Source organism: Vanacampus margaritifer, chromosome 7 (genome assembly GCF_051991255.1).
Source record: "Vanacampus margaritifer isolate UIUO_Vmar chromosome 7, RoL_Vmar_1.0, whole genome shotgun sequence".
In the NCBI taxonomy this organism is placed as follows: domain Eukaryota; kingdom Metazoa; phylum Chordata; class Actinopteri; order Syngnathiformes; family Syngnathidae; genus Vanacampus; species Vanacampus margaritifer.
This window is the reverse complement of record NC_135438.1, coordinates 12,928,092-12,946,317: the sequence shown is the minus strand read 5'-3', so window position 1 is coordinate 12,946,317 and position 18,226 is coordinate 12,928,092. Positions and strand designations below refer to the sequence as shown.

The following is an 18,226-nucleotide window of genomic DNA, read 5'->3' as shown; positions in this document are numbered from 1 at the left end:
AGAAGTATCCGTGCAAGTGTTGTTGAGTTTCCACAAGGAGAGAGCTGCAGCGGATCAACGGGAAATAATCAGCCTGCTACACAATTACTAATCCAATTTCAATCCCAAACCTTGGCGCAGTCGCCGCCAGCTGACATGCAACAGCACTCACCAAATGTGCGACACGCTGCGGGTCATTAGCGGTGAGCGCTTAATCAGATTGTGAGGGAGCTTCCTGTCATGGTCGCATCTCAAAGTCACTAACGCAGTTACCGGGGCCAATAACTGACCTTTAATTGAATTTCTCTTTTCCAGTCAAGGCTCATAAAAGGAATCTTTAATTGACAATAATTTGTTTTCCATTTCTGCAAACCCTTTGTTGTGAAATTAACTATTCTTTAAAAAATATATATATTAAAAAAGTGTTATTTAAACCCAAAAAAATACTGAAAGATAAACCAGAAATGTCCCAAAATCGATTTTTGTTCAAATTAGTTTATACTGCCTTGTCTTTGTCTGTGTGTGCCTTTATTTTGGAGCGCTGTTCATGTTGTACCCGATTTGGCCACTGAGGGGCAGTGTGGTTCCACGCGGTCTAATACACTGTTAAGTTGTAACCACATTAGAGAGTAGAAGGGAAAAAGTCAAGATCAAGTTATTCCAATAAAAGTTGTTTTTTTTTTGCAGTGTGGAGCCGTTCATTTAAGTGATAAAAGTGCCCCGAGTAGCACGCTAATTAGCATCGGCGAGTCAGACTGGAGATCATTACAATTCCTTGCACATACATCTATAGATTGAAGCAAAAATCATTGTCAATCAAATCAGTCTGAATCGAAAATCGAATCGCAGACCCAAAAATCGGAATTGAACCGAATCGTGAGACATTCAAAGATTCCCACCCTTAGTACACGGCGTGTTTTCATCCTCCCCCATGCTTGATTCCATTTCCCTTGACATAAAGAAAAATGCTGTTGTCTTGGAACGCCCGGCCACCCGTTTGTAATCTACCAGACTTTGAGCAATTTGCTGCTTGTAAAATTGGCCTTAAAAATATTGAGCCGTAATAACAAAGGTTTTAAAAAATGTATTACCCTTTGGCAAGATTCGCACGTGTGCTATGTTTGGTTACGTAACCCAAGTCATAACACATCCTCCATCAATTGTACTGACTGCTCGCTCATCTAGTGATGAGTGTTGCTTTACACTCATCAGTCAGTGAGTGTTCTGGTTTAAGTCACGTTCTCGGGAAGGAAAACAATACGTCGGTGCTGTTTTTCAGTGGAAGCGGAATTTGAAATGCAGAAAAATACATTACATGTCGTAAAAGAGGTTTATAGGAAGTATTGTCTTTCATAAGAATATCAAGTCATAGACACCCAAGTTGTATCCAGCTGGACATTATCCAGTTGTTGATAGGGCTGGGTTTAAAAAATAAATAAAATTTCCTTTTCTTAGCCTGATATTCATTCATAACACCATAAATCAATTATTTTAATACATCTTTTTCTCATAAATTCATGTAATAATTGAATTTTACATAAAGGCCTGAAGTTTTTTTTTTTATCTTGCTGTTTTCTTGAAATTTACTTCTTTTTTTTTATTTAAAGGTAATTTTGACATTTACGAAAAATACCTGATTTATTGCACTTTTTAACAATTCAGAATCTTTCAAAATTATATTTATAATTATTTAAGTAACGTAAAGATTTTACTCTCCTTTTCTCCCTCTCTCACTGTCTCTCTGTGAAATCCTGAACTGAATCGAGAATCAATACTAAAGCTAATAACAACGCATGTATTTTTGAGGGAAAATCTAAATTAAAAAAAAAAGAAAAAACAACAATACAAACCAATTATTGGCTAATGAAGAATCAAAAACTTGCTCACTGACCAACAGTGACGGCCCACATGCAACTCAAACTAAACCGTCTTCCTGCAGATCCCCGAAGAGATGAATCGCTGTAGGAACTCTTACGTGGAGCAGGCTCTTCTACCGCGACGCTTGGAGGAGCTGTCGGGTAGCGACGCAGGCCGAGGAGGGTACCGGTCGTACCTACGCGACGGCCTCGACGCTCTCCTCAAGGAGGCCAAAGACAAGTTTAAAGGATACGACAGCTTCTCCACCCCCGAGCAAGCTGAGCTGGCCTATCGCAAGGTAATACATCACCTCAAACTCTTAATTCATGTATTCATAAGTATGCGCCTTCCCGGTGGGTAGTAGGTAATGTCTGGTCGGTGCTGGATTTAACTTTCCTTTGATCCTTCCTCGGGTCTCCTGACAACCTCACGACTCTGGTTGGATTCTAAAGTATTCGGTTTAGGTGAACGGTATGGGATTTTTAATAGGTTTTAGCTGAACTAATGAGTACACACTCACACGCACGCACACATGCACATAATCACCCACGTACAAAATATAAAATAAAAAAAATTAAACATTAATTTTTTTTTTAAAAAAGAGCAATGATGATGATATGTCAAATCGGTAGTGATGGCAAAATGAAGCTTCATGAAGCATTTGCGATACTTTTTGACTCCTCTAGATGGTGCTCTTGGTTTAAAAATAAAGGCAAGTGCAATAAAAATTGATTACATTTGCATTGCATCTTTGAATCATGAGTGCCATCTTGAGGAGTCAAAAAGTATCGCAAGTGCTTCATGAAGCTTCATTTTCCCATCACTACAAATCGGTACAATTACCAAATGAACAATACTGAGAAATAATAAAAAATAAGTATGCGCCTTCAGGGGCTGGATCCAACCGTCACAAACTTTTAAAAAGGAAAGAAAGTTTAAACAGGCCGTCAAAGCGTCTTCTCCGCTGTCTCTGTTTCCTGTCCTGCCTTCCCGTCCGTCCTTGTACTCAAAATATCTTGTATATTCAACTTTCCTGTATTGAGCAACACATCCGTGTGAAACTAGCCTGGCCCTTGGCTTCTCGTTCCCCTCCCCAGCACTGGACCGCGTCCCACTATGACATCAGCTCGTCTCTCACACACACACACACGCACACAGCAATCTCCCAAAGGCAACATTTCCCATGTTTCGTGTGTGTTAAGGTTATCTCAAAGTCACAAGGCTTCAGGATTCAACGTGCCGTCTTTATCATCTGATGGAAGGAGGAAGCAGCTGACTCGGCTGGAGGGCACTCGGAAAACAAGCGGGTCGTTGTGCCTCAACGCATCACTCAATAAATCCATAAGAGCCGCGACACCGCATTCACATAAGACACTAAACAGAAAACAGACACGAGTTAATTTTGAGGTGAAAACATTCGGGAAACAGCGGCCTCCTCTCAGCTCCTCCAACGTCAACAAACGTTGTGGATGAATGGACCAAAAAATCTCTCCAACATCTTGCAGGAAGTCTTCCCAGACGAGTGGGAGTCTTGATTAGATTGATCTGTTTTTCACATTAAATTGTTTCGTTTTATTGAGGGATCAGCAAATCATTTCAATGTTTCCATTATTCATTTTCTTATCACAGCCATTTTTCACCTCAAGCAGTTTTAGGACTACATTCCTGAATCATGTACTCCTCAAATAGTGCCCTTCTACTCTTTCTACTAAATAAACTAATGAAGATGACAATCGAAAAAAAAATAGTTGGGCCAACATTTTGGGATTTCACAGAGTTGTGGGGCCCACCCGTCCATTTTGCCGGGCCCCACAAGTTTAGACCTCTTTTTGAGGGTCAAGACTTGGTTTTACAGTTTAGGTTTGAATTGGGTTATGGTTGAGGTTTGGGTAAGGAATAAGGGTAGGCAATCGTTTTTTATGGTTGGGTTTAGGGGAAGGGGCTAGGAAATCCATTATGTCAATGCGATGGCCCCACAAAAATAGTAAAAGAAATGTGTGCGTGCGTGTGTTCTGGGAACTGGAATTTGAATATTACATAAGAAACTATCCAAATAATTTAAAATATAGAAACGAGGTAGGTATTGGCCTTCTGACAAGTATTTTGTGTAATTTAATGTATTTCTATATACTGTACATTAGTGATGGAGAAAATGAAGCTTCGTGAAGCATTTGTGCTGTATTTTTTTACTCCTCTAGATGGTGCTAGTGCAATGGAAATTGATTACATTTCCACTGCATCTTTAAACCAAGGGTGCCATCTTGAGTCAAAAATATCACAAGTGCTTCATGAAGCTTAAATGTAACAATTTGGCCAATTTATTTATTTTTCAAAAATCTGTATTTTTGGATGTCATTTTTAGAATATATTGACCAATCTAAAGTGTTGAAAATGACTTGCGCTCTTTGATGATTGTTTTTTTTGTGTGTGTGGTTTTTGGGGTCTCTTTTTGCAGGTACAAGTTTTTGGCACCAACACCACTGATATACTAATTTAATTGACCAAATGATCCCCAAAATGGCCTCCAAACAGACTTTGTTAGTAAACGCTTCCTGTGACTTCCTTCAGGTACATGACGGCTTCCCACTGAAGCTGTGGAAGGCGACCGTGGAGGTGCCTGCCGCTCCAGAAGAGGTCCTGACCCGGATTCTGAGGGAGCAGGCACGCTGGGACGAGGACCTTTACGAGAGTCGCGTGGTGGAAAGCTTGGACGAGAGGACCGAGGTGTACCAGTACGTGCGGAACACCATGGCCCCCCATCCCATGAGGGACCACCTGGTGCTCAGGTAAATAGCTCGCAATCTTGACTTCCTTTGGGCCATCATGCTTGTGGTCTAACTTTTTTTTTTTTTTTTACTCTAGAACATGGATGACAGACCTGCCAAAGGGGGCGTGTGCACTGGTGTCTACATCAGTCGATCATGGCGCAGCGCCCGTGGTGGGCGTCCGCGCCAACGTTCTCCTCTCACGCTATTTTATCGAGCCCTGCGGAGCCAATAAGTCCCGACTCACGCACATTTCCAGAATTGACTGCAGGTCAGTGATTTTTTTATTTTTTTTAACTTGGACGTTAAACTAGTCTAAAGCCTTGCTCACACTGGCAGCCCTAAATCCTTTTTTACAAAGTATGAACAGGGGAAATCCAACGAAATACAATTTTTACAAGACAATCATGACTGTGTGGCGGTAGTGTGCATCTTAAAATATTACTTTTAAAAATTACCTGTACAGTGACTAGAGGTTTTATGATTGAAATGACATGTTATAAGTCTACCAGCACAAAAGGTTGTGTTTGATTTTGGTATTTGGATTTGAAGAAAAGCACCAAAGCAAACTTCAGAATCAGAGGACGGAAAAATGCTGACGTCACTCAAGGCTTGTAGTCTGATTGGTTCAGATTCCTAACAAAAAAAGGAAGGGACTGACGGCGCGCCACTGGAACTTTCACTGCTCCTGTGTTCCAGCATACTTAATGACCACTACGTCGTTACCATGGTAACGCCTGCAGATTTATAGTGTCTGACGCGGCAAGTCTTCTGTGACCACTTGCAAATCAAAGTTAGAAAATTTGGATGGGATTTGCTGAGCTGAACTGGATGAAGCTCCAGTGTGAGCTAGTGTTAAATTTCATTTACAAAAACTAAAGAAAAATATTTTCACCAACGCATTTCACCGGACTGAAACTAGACTAGATTAGACTAAAACCCTCATACAAAAACAATAACTAGACTAAATCTGTAAATATTTTCGTTGACTAATAAAGACGAGACGAAAATGTACTTCACTTAATAAAAACTGGACTAAAATCTATGGACATTTTAGTTCTTTAACAAAGACGAGATGAATATTATAAACTGTCACTGTGACACTGTCATGTACGGAAGCGTATTGCATTCACATGAAAAAAAAGTCCTGTTTTTCTGACTAATTTTTGGGGGGAGCTTTTTTTTGGGTATTTTTTTCTGTTTTATTGAATATTTTTTCCCTATTTTTTGAGTATTTTTTTCTGTTAAAAAATATTTATATATAACAGCAGCTCTGTTTTTCAGAATATTTTTTTTCTTGTTTTTTTTCCCCCTGTTTTTCTGAGTAATTTTCCTCCTGTTTTTCGGAATATTATTTTTTTGCCTGTTTTTCGGAATATTTTTCTGACAGACAAAAAATATTCAGTAAAACAGAAAAAAATATTCAGAAAAACAGAAAATGGAAAAAAAAATACTCGTAAAAAACAAAACAAAGCTCCCGCCCAAAATAGTCAGAAAAACAAGAGTTGTTTGGGGTTTTTTTTTTTCAAGTGAATGAAATACGCTAGACGCTAGGCAGTAGGTGGATTCAGTGAAAGGTAAATAAATACATTATAGTTATAGCGTAACATTAATCCAACTAACGTTCCATCAATAATGTTAATCCAACCGCTAACTAATGCTAGCTAACTTACTAGCTCCATAGCATGTAGCCACTTGTTGATATACTGTAATTGTGTGTGAATGTATTTGTCATCAAAACGATGTGAACATTTTATGTGAAGTAGTTTTAGATCTGAAATGTTCAACATTATTTGCTGGGGGGGAAAAATATACAGAGGTAAAATGATTGTCCTGACTAAAACTAGACTAAAACATTTAGCCTACAGTTTTTGTTGACTAAAAGTAGATGAACATAATTATGTTTTCTTGGACTAAAAGTCTAGTGTGAAGTCTAAAGTGTGATTGAAGCTGACCTAAAACGGACAAAATTTAAAAATGTCTGACAAAATGAACACTAGTGTGAGCAAGGCTTTTGTAAATGACGCATGAGTGCCGTTTTTTTTTTTTTTTTGACACGCTGCATTGTCTGCTTCCACAGGGGTCGCTTCCCAGAGTGGTACAACAAACTGCACGGACACTTGTGTGCTGCCGAGGCGGCGCGGATTCGCGACTCCTTCACGTTGCCCGTGGACAAATGAGACTGAAAGGAAAAAAGAAAGACCATCCTCCATCTCGTCACAAACACAGGACACATTTTGGCTCCTGGATTTGAAGGACTTTTATTTTTTTGTAACCATATTGATGTTGCCATTTAAAATGCCCTCTGGTCCTGCCATCTAAGTATTTATGTGGGCCAAAGAACATTGACGAGGCGGGATGTGAGGCTTTATCCAAAGAGTGCAATTGCTTCTGAGAAGCAAAGGTGACTCAGCAACCAGTCGTTAAGACCATCATACTCCAGTGTACATACACTAACTACTCTTTTTTTTACGCTTAATATTAATGCTGTCGTTATTGTCTTACATCCGTCCTCTTTTTTTTTTTTTTGTCTGTCACAACGCGTGGGAGGAAGCGCATACAATATTTATGATGTCGTGAGGATTGATGAGTGCATGGCTGAAGAAAGACGTGAATGTGCTAGCCCGGGAGGAGATGATATGTGGAATGGAGAGAATACGAAGCGGTGGCTGGCTCACCAAAAGTAGCAGGAAAGCACCATGATACCTCCCTGAACGTTACATTACGAGGGATGATTTTTGAGTTGAAGACCAATAGACGCAAGTGGACCAAATCCAAGAAAAAGCACCATTTATTTTTCCAGGCTTGTCCACAGCACAAATTGAATTGTACTTGCCCACAAACATGTTCAGAGAATTTTGACTGTCACAGTGCATGAGTACGACGGCGTGTTAGGGCCACGTTAAATATATACATATCTCTTAGAGGGGGGTGGATATTCCAAGAAAAAACATGCAAATTTGCGAGAAAAAAAACTCTGAAACGAGATATGCACGTAGCATACTCGGATGTTTGTAACCAATGCTTTTCGGACGCGTTTTCAAAAAAGGAGATAGTAATTGCTTTAGCAGAGATGAACCATTTCATGTTAAGCATTCACACTTTGAAGCGTTCTGTACTGCCTGAGGATCAAGCATTTAAGTTAATTTGTTAAAATGTATATTTATCTGTACTTTTATGTTTACAGAATTATCATTTACACATTCATACATTTCGACATTTTCTTTGTACAAGCAGCTAAATTGATGTGTCGAATCTGCTGCTTTCTGTCTATTCACTTGCGCTTACCTAAAGTATGCTAGCTTCTGATTGGTTCGTGTTAGTCAGCTGATATGGGATCAGGAAGTGTTGTCGCTCTAGCTGGCGTGTATGACGAGTAATGTTTAAATTAAGAATAAATCCGTCTTCATCCTGCCTATTCATTTTATAAGGAATGTTCCATCAACCCCCAACAAATTATCACGTTAGACTATAGCTACGTTACGTGTATACATTGTAAGTTTCTTTATTTCTCGCAAATTTGCGTGTTTTTGCTCTAAATATTACCCCACTCTAAAAAAAAAAACGCGGCCCTAATACGCCGTTGAAGTGAGAACACACCACGTTCAACTTCGAAAAGAAAACCGCAAAAAAAAGAGGTCCTTTTATAAAGGAGGAGATTTTACAGGTTTTACTGTAAAGATGAGGACAGATTGCATGTTAGTGTGCTTTTACAACAAAAAGGAAGGAAGACAAGCTTCTCACTGTGTAGTTGTTCACTTGTTAACACCGCTTTATGCATACTTCACTTAAGCCATTGTCCATATCGTCCATGTAACCGTGTCTCGTCCTAATAACACCTGACAATGACCGTTAATTTAAAACAAATATATTTATACCTCAAATATTTGTTTTGTATCATTTTGTTGTATTGTATTGTAAATGTTAAGCTCTGTTACGGAAATGGAAAAAAAATGCTTTATCTTTTTTATTAATATTATTTCTGTACAGTTTAATCAAAGTGCACTATTAAATGTATTAAAAAAAAAAAAAAACGCTTTGGTCCTATTTCTGATGTAATATCGGGTGTACCGGGAGGCCACGCCGCAAATAATTCCTCATAATCTCTTCAGTAATTTGTTTGCTTGTTGCGATCCAGAAGTGGATTATTGTTATCGCCACATTCAACCATGCCAGCTAAGCCCCGATTGTGCCAGCGAGGAGCTGAGGGGCGACGGGTACGGGTCGATGCCTTTCTGGATGCTGTTCTCAATTGCTTCTTATGTAACATGTTGTACAGTACACGTTCAAATTGCACAAGTCAATGGGGTGCATTGTTGCACAGCTGCTCCAAAGCCAGCGGCCTGGAAGAGGGCACATGTAATGAGACTTGGTAGAATTAGACTTGCATCACGGCTGAATTGTCCTCATTGGGGTTAGCAACAAATTGTTTGCATTGTTTTTTGGGGAGGGGCAAATTTGTGCATCCTGGGAACATAGTGTACCAAAGTGTCAGGTGCTGCCTGTTGTTGTCCTTTTACTAGACTAATAACTTCATACCATGCATTGAAGCTCATGCCAAGTGTGACAACTGTAACAAGCATCAACTTGACTGTGACAACTATGCATTTGAGTCACGTGCCAATACGCTCGCTCTCGCTCACACTTGGCCACGGGGAGCTGGCGAGTAGCCAGAGCCTCCAGAAGGTCTGCAGTTTTTTGGGGATTTCCTTTCATGTTTCTCATTAGCAACGAGCGCCGCCAGCACGACGACATCCTGAAACGCGCACGCTCACCTGAGTGGCGCTGGTACGTTGGGAGATGTGCATTTTGTGCCGGGAACCCAAACATGGCAGGGAGATTATGCTGGGCCAGATAAGGCTGACCCTGAGTCAGCATGCATTCCTGCACACTTGTCTGAGATTCAGCCACCGGAGGGTTCCCACATTGATAAATGAGCACAAACATGTGCATGTGATTGTATGTTTCTGGGCGCACATCATTAGAAACTCTGCTCGGACATTTGCACCTTAGTCTAAACCGCATTGTTATTTACTGTACACCATTTGAGGCATAACAAGCACTTCTAGCCACATTTTAAACTGCAAAGGCTGCAATTGTAGAAAAAAAAAACTAAAACCTCTGCTTCATTTATTTTCATTAACTCACAATTATTCACACATTTTATATCTGTAAACAAAATATTTTTCAAGCTTTTCATACTTGTGTTAATTATATTAAAAGTAGACCAATATGTTTACTTTGATTTTTTTACTTGGTAAAAGCGCTGAAATATTTTTAGGACTACTGTATCGCAATTCCTCGTTAGTATAGTGGACAGTATCTCCGCCTGTCACGCGGAAGACCGGGGTTCGATTCCCCAACGGGGAGGTGAAACTTTTTGTTTCGCTATCAGTTCCATCTCACCCCACCTGGTAGAAATTCTATAAGTATATTATGTAACAAGCACTTCTAGCCACATTTAAAACTGCAAAGGCTGCAATTGTAGAAAAAAACTAAAACCTCTGCTTCATTTATTTTCATTAACTCACAATTATTCACACATTTTATATCTGTAAACAAAATATTTTTCAAGCTTTTTATACTTGTGTTAATTATATTAAAAGTAGACCAATATGTTTACTTAATATAAATATGCTTGTATCTTTTAGTTCATTGATAGTAATTTGATAGTAATTCATAAAGTTATTTGAAGTGGCTGACTGAGATCGAATCCGGGCTTTGGCCTTTCTGGGTGGCGTTTGCATGTTCTCCCCTTGCCTGTGTGGGTTTACTCCAGGTACTCTGGTTTCCTCCCACTTTGATTTTTTTATTTGGTAAAAGCGCTGAAACATTTTTAGGACTACTATATTGCAACTCCTCGTTAGTATAGTGGACAGTATCTCCGCCTGTCACGCGGAAGACCGGGGTTCGATTCCCCGACGGGGAGGTGAATCATTTTGTTTCGCTATCAGTTCCATCTCACCCCACCTGGTAGAAATTCTATAAGTATATAATGTAACAAGCACTTCTAGCCACATTTTAAACTGCAAAGGCTGCAATTGTAGAAAAAAAACTAAAACCTCTGCTTCATTTATTTTCATTAACTCACAATTATTCACACATTTTATATCTGTAAACAAAATATTTTTTAAAGTTTTTCATATTTGTGTTAATTATATTAAAAGTAGACCAATATGTTTACTTAATATAAATATGCTTGTATCTTTTAGTTCAGTGATAGTAATTTGATAGTAATTCATAAAGTTATTTGAAGTGGCTAAATGAGACTGAATCCGGGCTTTGGCCTTCCTGGGTGACGTTTGCATGTTCTCCCCTTGCCTGCGTGGGTTTACTCCAGGTACTCCGGTTTCCTCCCACTTAATTGATTTTTTTACTTGGTAAAAGCCGTGAAACATTTTCAGGAATACACTATTGTAACTCCTCGTTAGTATAGTGGACAGTATCTCCGCCTGTCACGCGGAAGACCGAGGTTCGATTCCCCGACGGGGAGGTGAAGCTTTTTGTTTCGCTATCAGTTCCATCTCACCCCACCTGGTAGAAATTCTATAAGTATATAATGTAACAAGCACTTCTAGGCACATTTTAAACTGCAAAGGCTGCAATTGTAGAAAAAAAACTAAAACCTCTGCTTCATTTATTTTCATTAACTCACAATTATTCACACATTTTATATCTGTAAACAAAATATTTTTTAAAGTTTTTCATATTTGTGTTAATTATATTAAAAGTAGACCAATATGTTTACTTAATATAAATATGCTTGTATCTTTTAGTTCATTGATAGTAATTTGATAGTAATTCATAAAGTTATTTGAAGTGGCTGACTGAGATCGAATCCGGGCTTTGGCCTTTCTGGGTGGCGTTTGCATGTTCTCCCCTTGCCTGTGTGGGTTTACTCCAGGTACTCTGGTTTCCTCCCACTTTGATTTTTTTATTTGGTAAAAGCGCTGAAACATTTTTAGGACTACTTTATTGCAACTCCTCGTTAGTATAGTGGACAGTATCTCCGCCTGTCACGCGGAAGACCGGGGTTCGATTCCCCGACGGGGAGGTGAAACTTTTTGTTTCGCTATCAGTTCCATCTCACCCCACCTGGTAGAAATTCTATAAGTATATAATGTAACAAGCACTTCTAGCCACATTTTAAACTGCAAAGGCTGCAATTGTAGAAAAAAAACTAAAACCTCTGCTTCATTTATTTTCATTAACTCACAATTATTCACACATTTTATATCTGTAAACAAAATATTTTTTAAAGTTTTTCATATTTGTGTTAATTATATTAAAAGTAGACCAATATGTTTACTTAATATAAATATGCTTGTATCTTTTAGTTCAGTGATAGTAATTTGATAGTAATTCATAACGTTATTTGAAGTGGCTGACTGAGATCAAATCCGGGTGACGTTTGCATGTTCTCCCCTTGTCTGCGTGGGTTTACTCCAGGTACTCCGGTTTCCTCCCACTTTCTGAAAAAACATGCATGGTAGGTAAATTGACCATTCTAAATTGTCCCTAAATCGGATTGTGTGTGAATGGTTGTGTGCCCTGAGATTGGCTGGCAACCAATTCAGGGTGTACCCCGCCTAATGCCCGCCTAATGCCCGAAGACCCTTGTGAGGATCAGCGGTTCAGATAATGGATGGATGGAAGATATACAGTACTATAAAATGAAAAGGAGTGTGAAACATTGATTTGTGTTGTAATGTTTATGCCACTAGGTGGCATTTGCATTTCATGTTTGGCGTTGGTGACAGCAGCAGTACAGTTTTCTTTTCAAATGTGTGAGTGCAAAGTCATTCGAACATGAATTCCCGCCCATTTTGTTCATTGTAAATGAATCCCCAGTCCTGAATTTTTTTATTATAATTATTTCCCCAAAATGGCACAGCCATAATTTACAGTGGCACCTCCAAAGTATAATTGGCACGATTTGGATTTCACCATAGATGTTAAAAATATGCCTAGTCAGTGTTGACGTTTGATACAATATCAATATATGTGACACAAGACAAGAGCATACATCACCAGTTAGCGTCAATCAGACATCTTCAAAGTGTGAGAAATTTGACTTTCAGTTTAATTTAACGTCTATTAGTCTATATTTTCACAGATGGTGTACAGTCAGAGACCACTCTGTCTGCATATTTTCTGCATGTGTTCATGCAGATGATCATACTGTACATAGCATTCCATCACGTTGTGTAAGGAGAGCAGTGTTGGCCCGCTGGCTTCTTTGCCACCGTTAACAGTTGAGTAGCTATGTCTGGGTAGAAGGAATCCCACATGGCGTGCCAACTATCTGACACACGCTGTGGGTCACTTGTTGATTGGTGCTGTGCTTGTACTTCTGTTGTGGCAACACTACTAGTGAGGTACAGTGTGTCATCATTGGATTTGAACTACAATCAACGCATTCAGTCGTGCAGGTTTTTTTTTTTTACTTGCAACTACGTGTGTGGTCGCAATTGTCTCATATCAGCAGTCACATTTATGTGTTTCCCAACTTTTAGTGCTGAGGCACATATTTTGCATTAGAAATATCTAATGACACAAAAATTTTACTAAAATTACACATATGTAGGGTGACCGTCAGACTCGTATTTAGCCCATTTTATCCCCAAAGTGAACAATTTCATTATCCTTTGTTTAACACGTTCTAAAATAAAATACAAGAAAGAATAAAGTTCAACTTATTTTTCTATAATTTGTCATTTTTACACATTTTATCTGTCATTATCATTTGTTTTACACGTTATAAAATAAAATTAAAATATTTTTCTTTTTTTCTCTTTTTAACCAATTTTTCATTTTACATTGGAAAAGCGCTTAAACATTTTTAGGACTACTATATTGCAACTCCTCGTTAGTATAGTGGACAGTATCTCCACCTGTCACGCGGAAGACCGGGGTTTGATTCCCCGACGGGGAGATGAAACTTCTTGTTTCGCTATCAGTTCCATCTTACCCAAACTGGTAGAAATTCTATAAGTATATAATGTAATGACATAGGATAGCAAAACACCAGTTATACATCTATTCTTTTCTTTCTTGAGGGATTTCTAATCTTCAAATCTATTTTTTAAAAATATATTAATATTATAATATATAAATTATAAAAAAAATTTTTAATGATTTTTTTTTTACTTGGGGAAAAGCCTTCAAACATTTACAGGACTGCACTAATACAGTTCCTCGTTAGTATAGTGGACAGTATCTCCGCCTGTCACGCGGAAGACCGGGTTCGATTCCCCGACGGGGAGGCAAAATTTATAATTTGAAATCAAATGAAATTTTTATTTAATATTATTGATTTTTTTACTTGGGAAAAGGCTTGAAACATTTACAGGATTCACCCACTACAATTCCTCGTTAGTATAGTGGACAGTATCTCCGCCTGTCACGCGGAAGACCGGGGTTCGATTCCCCGACGGGGAGATGAAACTTCTTGTTTCGCTATCAGTTCCATCTTACCCAAACTGGTAGAAATTCTATAAGTGTATAATGTAATGACATAGGATAGCAAAACACCAGTTATACATCTATTCTTTTCTTTCTTGAGGGATTTCTAATCTTCAAATCTATTTTTTAAAAATATATTAATATTATAATATATAAATTATAAAAAAAAATTTTAATGATTTTTTTTTTACTTGGGGAAAAGCCTTCAAACATTTACAGGACTGCACTAATACAGTTCCTCGTTAGTATAGTGGACAGTATCTCCGCCTGTCACGCGGAAGACCGGGGTTCGATTCCCCGACGGGGAGGCAAAATTTATAATTTGAAATCAAATGAAATTTTTATTTAATATTATTGATTTTTTTACTTGGGAAAAGGCTTGAAACATTTACAGGGTTCACCCACTACAATTCCTCGTTAGTATAGTGGACAGTATCTCCGCCTGTCACGCGGAAGACCGGGGTTCGATTCCCCGACGGGGAGGCAAAATTTATAATTTGAAATCAAATGAACTTTTTATTTAATATTATTGATTTTTTTACTTGGGAAAAGGCTTGAAACATTTACAGGATTCACCCACTACAATTCCTCGTTAGTATAGTGGACAGTATCTCCGCCTGTCACGCGGAAGACCGGGGTTCGATTCCCCGACGGGGAGATGAAACTTCTTGTTTCGCTATCAGTTCCATCTTACCCAAACTGGTTGAAATTCTATAAGTGTATAATGTAATGACATAGGATAGCAAAACACCAGTTATACATCTATTCTTTTCTTTCTTGAGGGATTTCTAATCTTCAAATCTATTTTTTAAAAATATATTAATATTATAATATATAAATTATAAAAAAAAATTTTAATGATTTTTTTTTTACTTGGGGAAAAGCCTTCAAACATTTACAGGACTGCACTAATACAGTTCCTCGTTAGTATAGTGGACAGTATCTCCGCCTGTCACGCGGAAGACCGGGGTTCGATTCCCCGACGGGGAGGCAAAATTTATAATTTGAAATCAAATTAAATATTTATTTAATATTATTGATTTTTTTACTTGGGAAAAGGCTTGAAACATTTACAGGATTCACCCATTACAATTCCTCGTTAGTATAGTGGACAGTATCTCCGCCTGTCACGCGGAAGACCGGGGTTCGATTCCCCGACGGGGAGGTGAAACTTTTTGTTTGCTATCAGTTCCATCTCACCTCAACTGGTAGAAATTCTATAAGTATATAATGTAATGAGATAGGATAGCAAAACAAGCAAAACACCAGTTATACACCTATTATTTTCTTTCTTGAAGGATTTCTAAGCAGGACACGGAATAATAAGATGCTTGCAGAGTTTTTTTTTTTTCTATTTTGTCCCTCCCGACCGCTAGGTAGCAGTGCTCTATTGATTATGCACATTGTCCTTTTTACAACGCATTGCACAGTTTTCACCAACAAAATTCCACACTCATCTCAAAAGGTATGGGTTTCGGGTTAGGGTTATCGATTAGGTTAGTCATTCCGACTATTGAAAATTCAAATGTTTAGCTCATTCAATTCAAATGAATGGAGACACTCAATCTAATATATTACGGCAGCATAACTGGAACTAAGTAAGAAGAGCTGTGTTCCTCTGATTTTGAAGAGGGAATACAAAGCTCATCAAAGAAGCGAACAGCAGTTACCCAGTATTTATTTATTTATGCAAAAAAAACTGCGAGGTAACTATCAGTTCCTCGTTAGTATAGTGGACAGTATCTCCGCCTGTCACGCGGAAGACCGGGGTTCGATTCCCCGACGGGGAGGTCATTTTTATTAATTTTTAAAATCCCTGTTCATTTGCAGCTATCTTAAGTTTCTGAATTGCTAAAACTCCGAATAGACATGTACCGGTAAACTCAAAAAATACCTTAAACCGTTCTATCTTTAAAATGCCCTGCTCAATCCTATTACCCCCACCCCCTTTTTTTCCTGCAAAATGTAAAAATATACAAGGCCAAAACTAACGTTTTAAAGATTTATCTTTGAGATTTAAAGTTTTATCTTTAAGATGTAATGATTTAAACATTTCTTGGGCCAACAAACAATATATATATTTTTTTTTAATCCACCACGTTTTTTGCTGAGCATATTTTTAAAGATCAACAGTGCTCTCTGGTGGCCCTTTGGAAAGTACATATTCACCCAAAACCACAACTTATCAAATGCTGTACTGCTAAAAAAATTTTAATTACGATTCTCACCTATTATTAAAAATAGATTAACGATTTTTTTTAAATAGCAGCAATAATTCTGTTCGTTTTGTATTACAATTACAAATAAATAATAATAATAATAATAATAATAATACAAAAGTTGCCGTCTAAGTGTCACAAAAAAGTTTTTTTTTTTAAAGGTATTTCTTTTCAGTCACAGCTTTTTTTTGGTATCGTATACAACGGGGTCAAACTCTGAGGTGACATATAATGACAAAGTTAACCCTACACATCCACTGATTCCTCATTAGCATAGTGGACACTATCTCCACCGGGGTTCGATTCCCTGACAGGGAGATTAGCTTTTCTTTTCACCGTTCACTTCCAGCTATCGCAAATTTTAAATTTGCTAAAACTAGGGCTGGGCGAGCACCAATTATTAGTGATGGGAAAATGAACTTGCAATATTTTTTCTTTCTCTAGATGGTGCTCTTGGTTTAAAGATGCAGTGAAAATGTAATCGATTTCCACTAGCCTTTATCTTTAAGCCAAGAGTGCCATCTAGAGGAGTAAGAAAATATCGCAAGTGGTTCAAGAAGCTCTGTTCAATTTGATTCATGACTTTTTTCAAATCACGCTTCATCAATATAATAGTTACTATAGTAACATATGATAACAATTACAAACATGACAGAAAATTCCATCATGCCATCCAAACATTAAAAAGCTTTATTACGTTAATATAAAAGGAGAATAAATAGGCTGCATGAGTGAGAAAATAAAAAATAACTAAGGCTTGCTATATAAACATGAAAACACGATCTTTTTTTCTGGAAAACACGATCTTTTTTTCTGGCATAGACTAATTGCTTGAAATGGCGGATGAAAGCTAAGTGATATTTGCCTAAAAGTAATATTGTGGTATAAATTGAAAGTAGTAATATAAATGTATCATAATATATAAACTCAAGTGTAAATTTTGAATGGAAATAATTCAGAATGAGTTATTTACATGTGAACAGTTAATATTTTCTGTTAAAAGATTGATCAGATTGATTCTACTTATTTTAAAATTTTGCATTTTCATGTATCTGCTTTTTACATCTTTGTAATTAAATAGATGGTTTTTTTTAATGGCCTCTTGGCAAAGCTTAATTGATTCAGTAAACAAAAATTGTGTATTTCAAAAACTTTTGGATTTATTTGTTCAGTTTTGACTTTTCGGGGGTGGTTTTTCTATGCCTAGTATTATGTACCTAGTATTAAAATGATGTACAGCAATAAAAGTATTATATTGCCTTATATGTTGTATTTTAATAAATTTACATGACTTTATATTTGTACGATATATTGCTCTACTAAAAGGAGCCTTTCAAATTATTTTGAGTTAAAAACTTAAATAATTACAGGATTGTAGTTTTCAAATTGTGATCTGTTACCGTGTTTAGCAAGCTTTCAATTATAACAGGTTCTTTTTAGAATTTTATACTAATATGGAAAGTTATGAAAGTTTGAAATAGGGATTAAAGGATAAAGGTCACAATTTAAATGTTGCCCACTATGACTTTGTTGCATCTACAAAAGTGTAATATTTGTGAAACGAAAATAATACTTATATCACTGGAATCGTCTGATAAAGCTGGTGCCATGTAAAACAATTCATCTTTGAAATTGTACTCACGTAACTAACTGGTCATGGTTGTTCTTTTAGGCTTGTACGTCTCACTCGCACTCCCTTGACAAAATCGGCACAAAACGAAATCCTCCCGTCAAAAGTGACCATTAAATACGCCGTCCACAAATTACTAGATGACACGGGAATTTATTGAAAATACTGAAATGAACTTGAAAATGAAAAAAAAACCGCATACTAATAAAATGGCAAAATTAAAGGCGATGTCCCACATTAAAGGGGACAGTGTCACGTTAGTTATTGAAGTCGGGAACACACGACCAACAAAATGAACGTTCCACCTTTTG

The 18,226-nt window shown here is 37.5% G+C and overlaps 1 protein-coding gene and 9 non-coding genes across 12 annotated transcripts in view; all 10 read left to right on the top strand.

Moving 5' to 3' along the window:
* dlc1 (DLC1 Rho GTPase activating protein) overlaps positions 1–8,485 on the top strand; it is an 88,675-nt gene extending 80,190 nt beyond the window's left edge. For all 3 annotated transcript variants that reach the window (XM_077570460.1, XM_077570461.1, XM_077570462.1), the window contains 4 exons: positions 1,919–2,134; positions 4,405–4,622; positions 4,699–4,872; positions 6,682–8,485. In XM_077570460.1, the coding sequence (XP_077426586.1) occupies positions 1,919–2,134; positions 4,405–4,622; positions 4,699–4,872; positions 6,682–6,781 (708 nt within the window). In that variant the 3' untranslated portion in view covers positions 6,782–8,485. The remainder of the gene's footprint in view (positions 1–1,918; positions 2,135–4,404; positions 4,623–4,698; positions 4,873–6,681) is intronic.
* A 1,973-nt stretch (positions 8,486–10,458) lies between these two features.
* On the top strand, positions 10,459–10,530 carry trnad-guc (transfer RNA aspartic acid (anticodon GUC)). The gene has a single exon. It is a non-coding gene; the product is annotated as a tRNA-Asp (tRNA).
* A 1,053-nt stretch (positions 10,531–11,583) lies between these two features.
* Positions 11,584–11,655, top strand: trnad-guc (transfer RNA aspartic acid (anticodon GUC)). Its single transcript has one exon. It is a non-coding gene; the product is annotated as a tRNA-Asp (tRNA).
* A 2,315-nt stretch (positions 11,656–13,970) lies between these two features.
* trnad-guc (transfer RNA aspartic acid (anticodon GUC)) lies at positions 13,971–14,042 on the top strand. The gene has a single exon. It is a non-coding gene; the product is annotated as a tRNA-Asp (tRNA).
* Positions 14,043–14,302: 260 nt separating this feature from the next.
* Positions 14,303–14,374, top strand: trnad-guc (transfer RNA aspartic acid (anticodon GUC)). The gene has a single exon. It is a non-coding gene; the product is annotated as a tRNA-Asp (tRNA).
* Positions 14,375–14,477: 103 nt separating this feature from the next.
* On the top strand, positions 14,478–14,549 carry trnad-guc (transfer RNA aspartic acid (anticodon GUC)). The gene has a single exon. It is a non-coding gene; the product is annotated as a tRNA-Asp (tRNA).
* Positions 14,550–14,652: 103 nt separating this feature from the next.
* On the top strand, positions 14,653–14,724 carry trnad-guc (transfer RNA aspartic acid (anticodon GUC)). Its single transcript has one exon. It is a non-coding gene; the product is annotated as a tRNA-Asp (tRNA).
* Positions 14,725–14,984: 260 nt separating this feature from the next.
* Positions 14,985–15,056, top strand: trnad-guc (transfer RNA aspartic acid (anticodon GUC)). Its single transcript has one exon. It is a non-coding gene; the product is annotated as a tRNA-Asp (tRNA).
* Positions 15,057–15,159: 103 nt separating this feature from the next.
* Positions 15,160–15,231, top strand: trnad-guc (transfer RNA aspartic acid (anticodon GUC)). The gene has a single exon. It is a non-coding gene; the product is annotated as a tRNA-Asp (tRNA).
* A 553-nt stretch (positions 15,232–15,784) lies between these two features.
* trnad-guc (transfer RNA aspartic acid (anticodon GUC)) lies at positions 15,785–15,856 on the top strand. Its single transcript has one exon. It is a non-coding gene; the product is annotated as a tRNA-Asp (tRNA).
* The last annotated feature ends 2,370 nt before the right edge of the window (positions 15,857–18,226 follow it).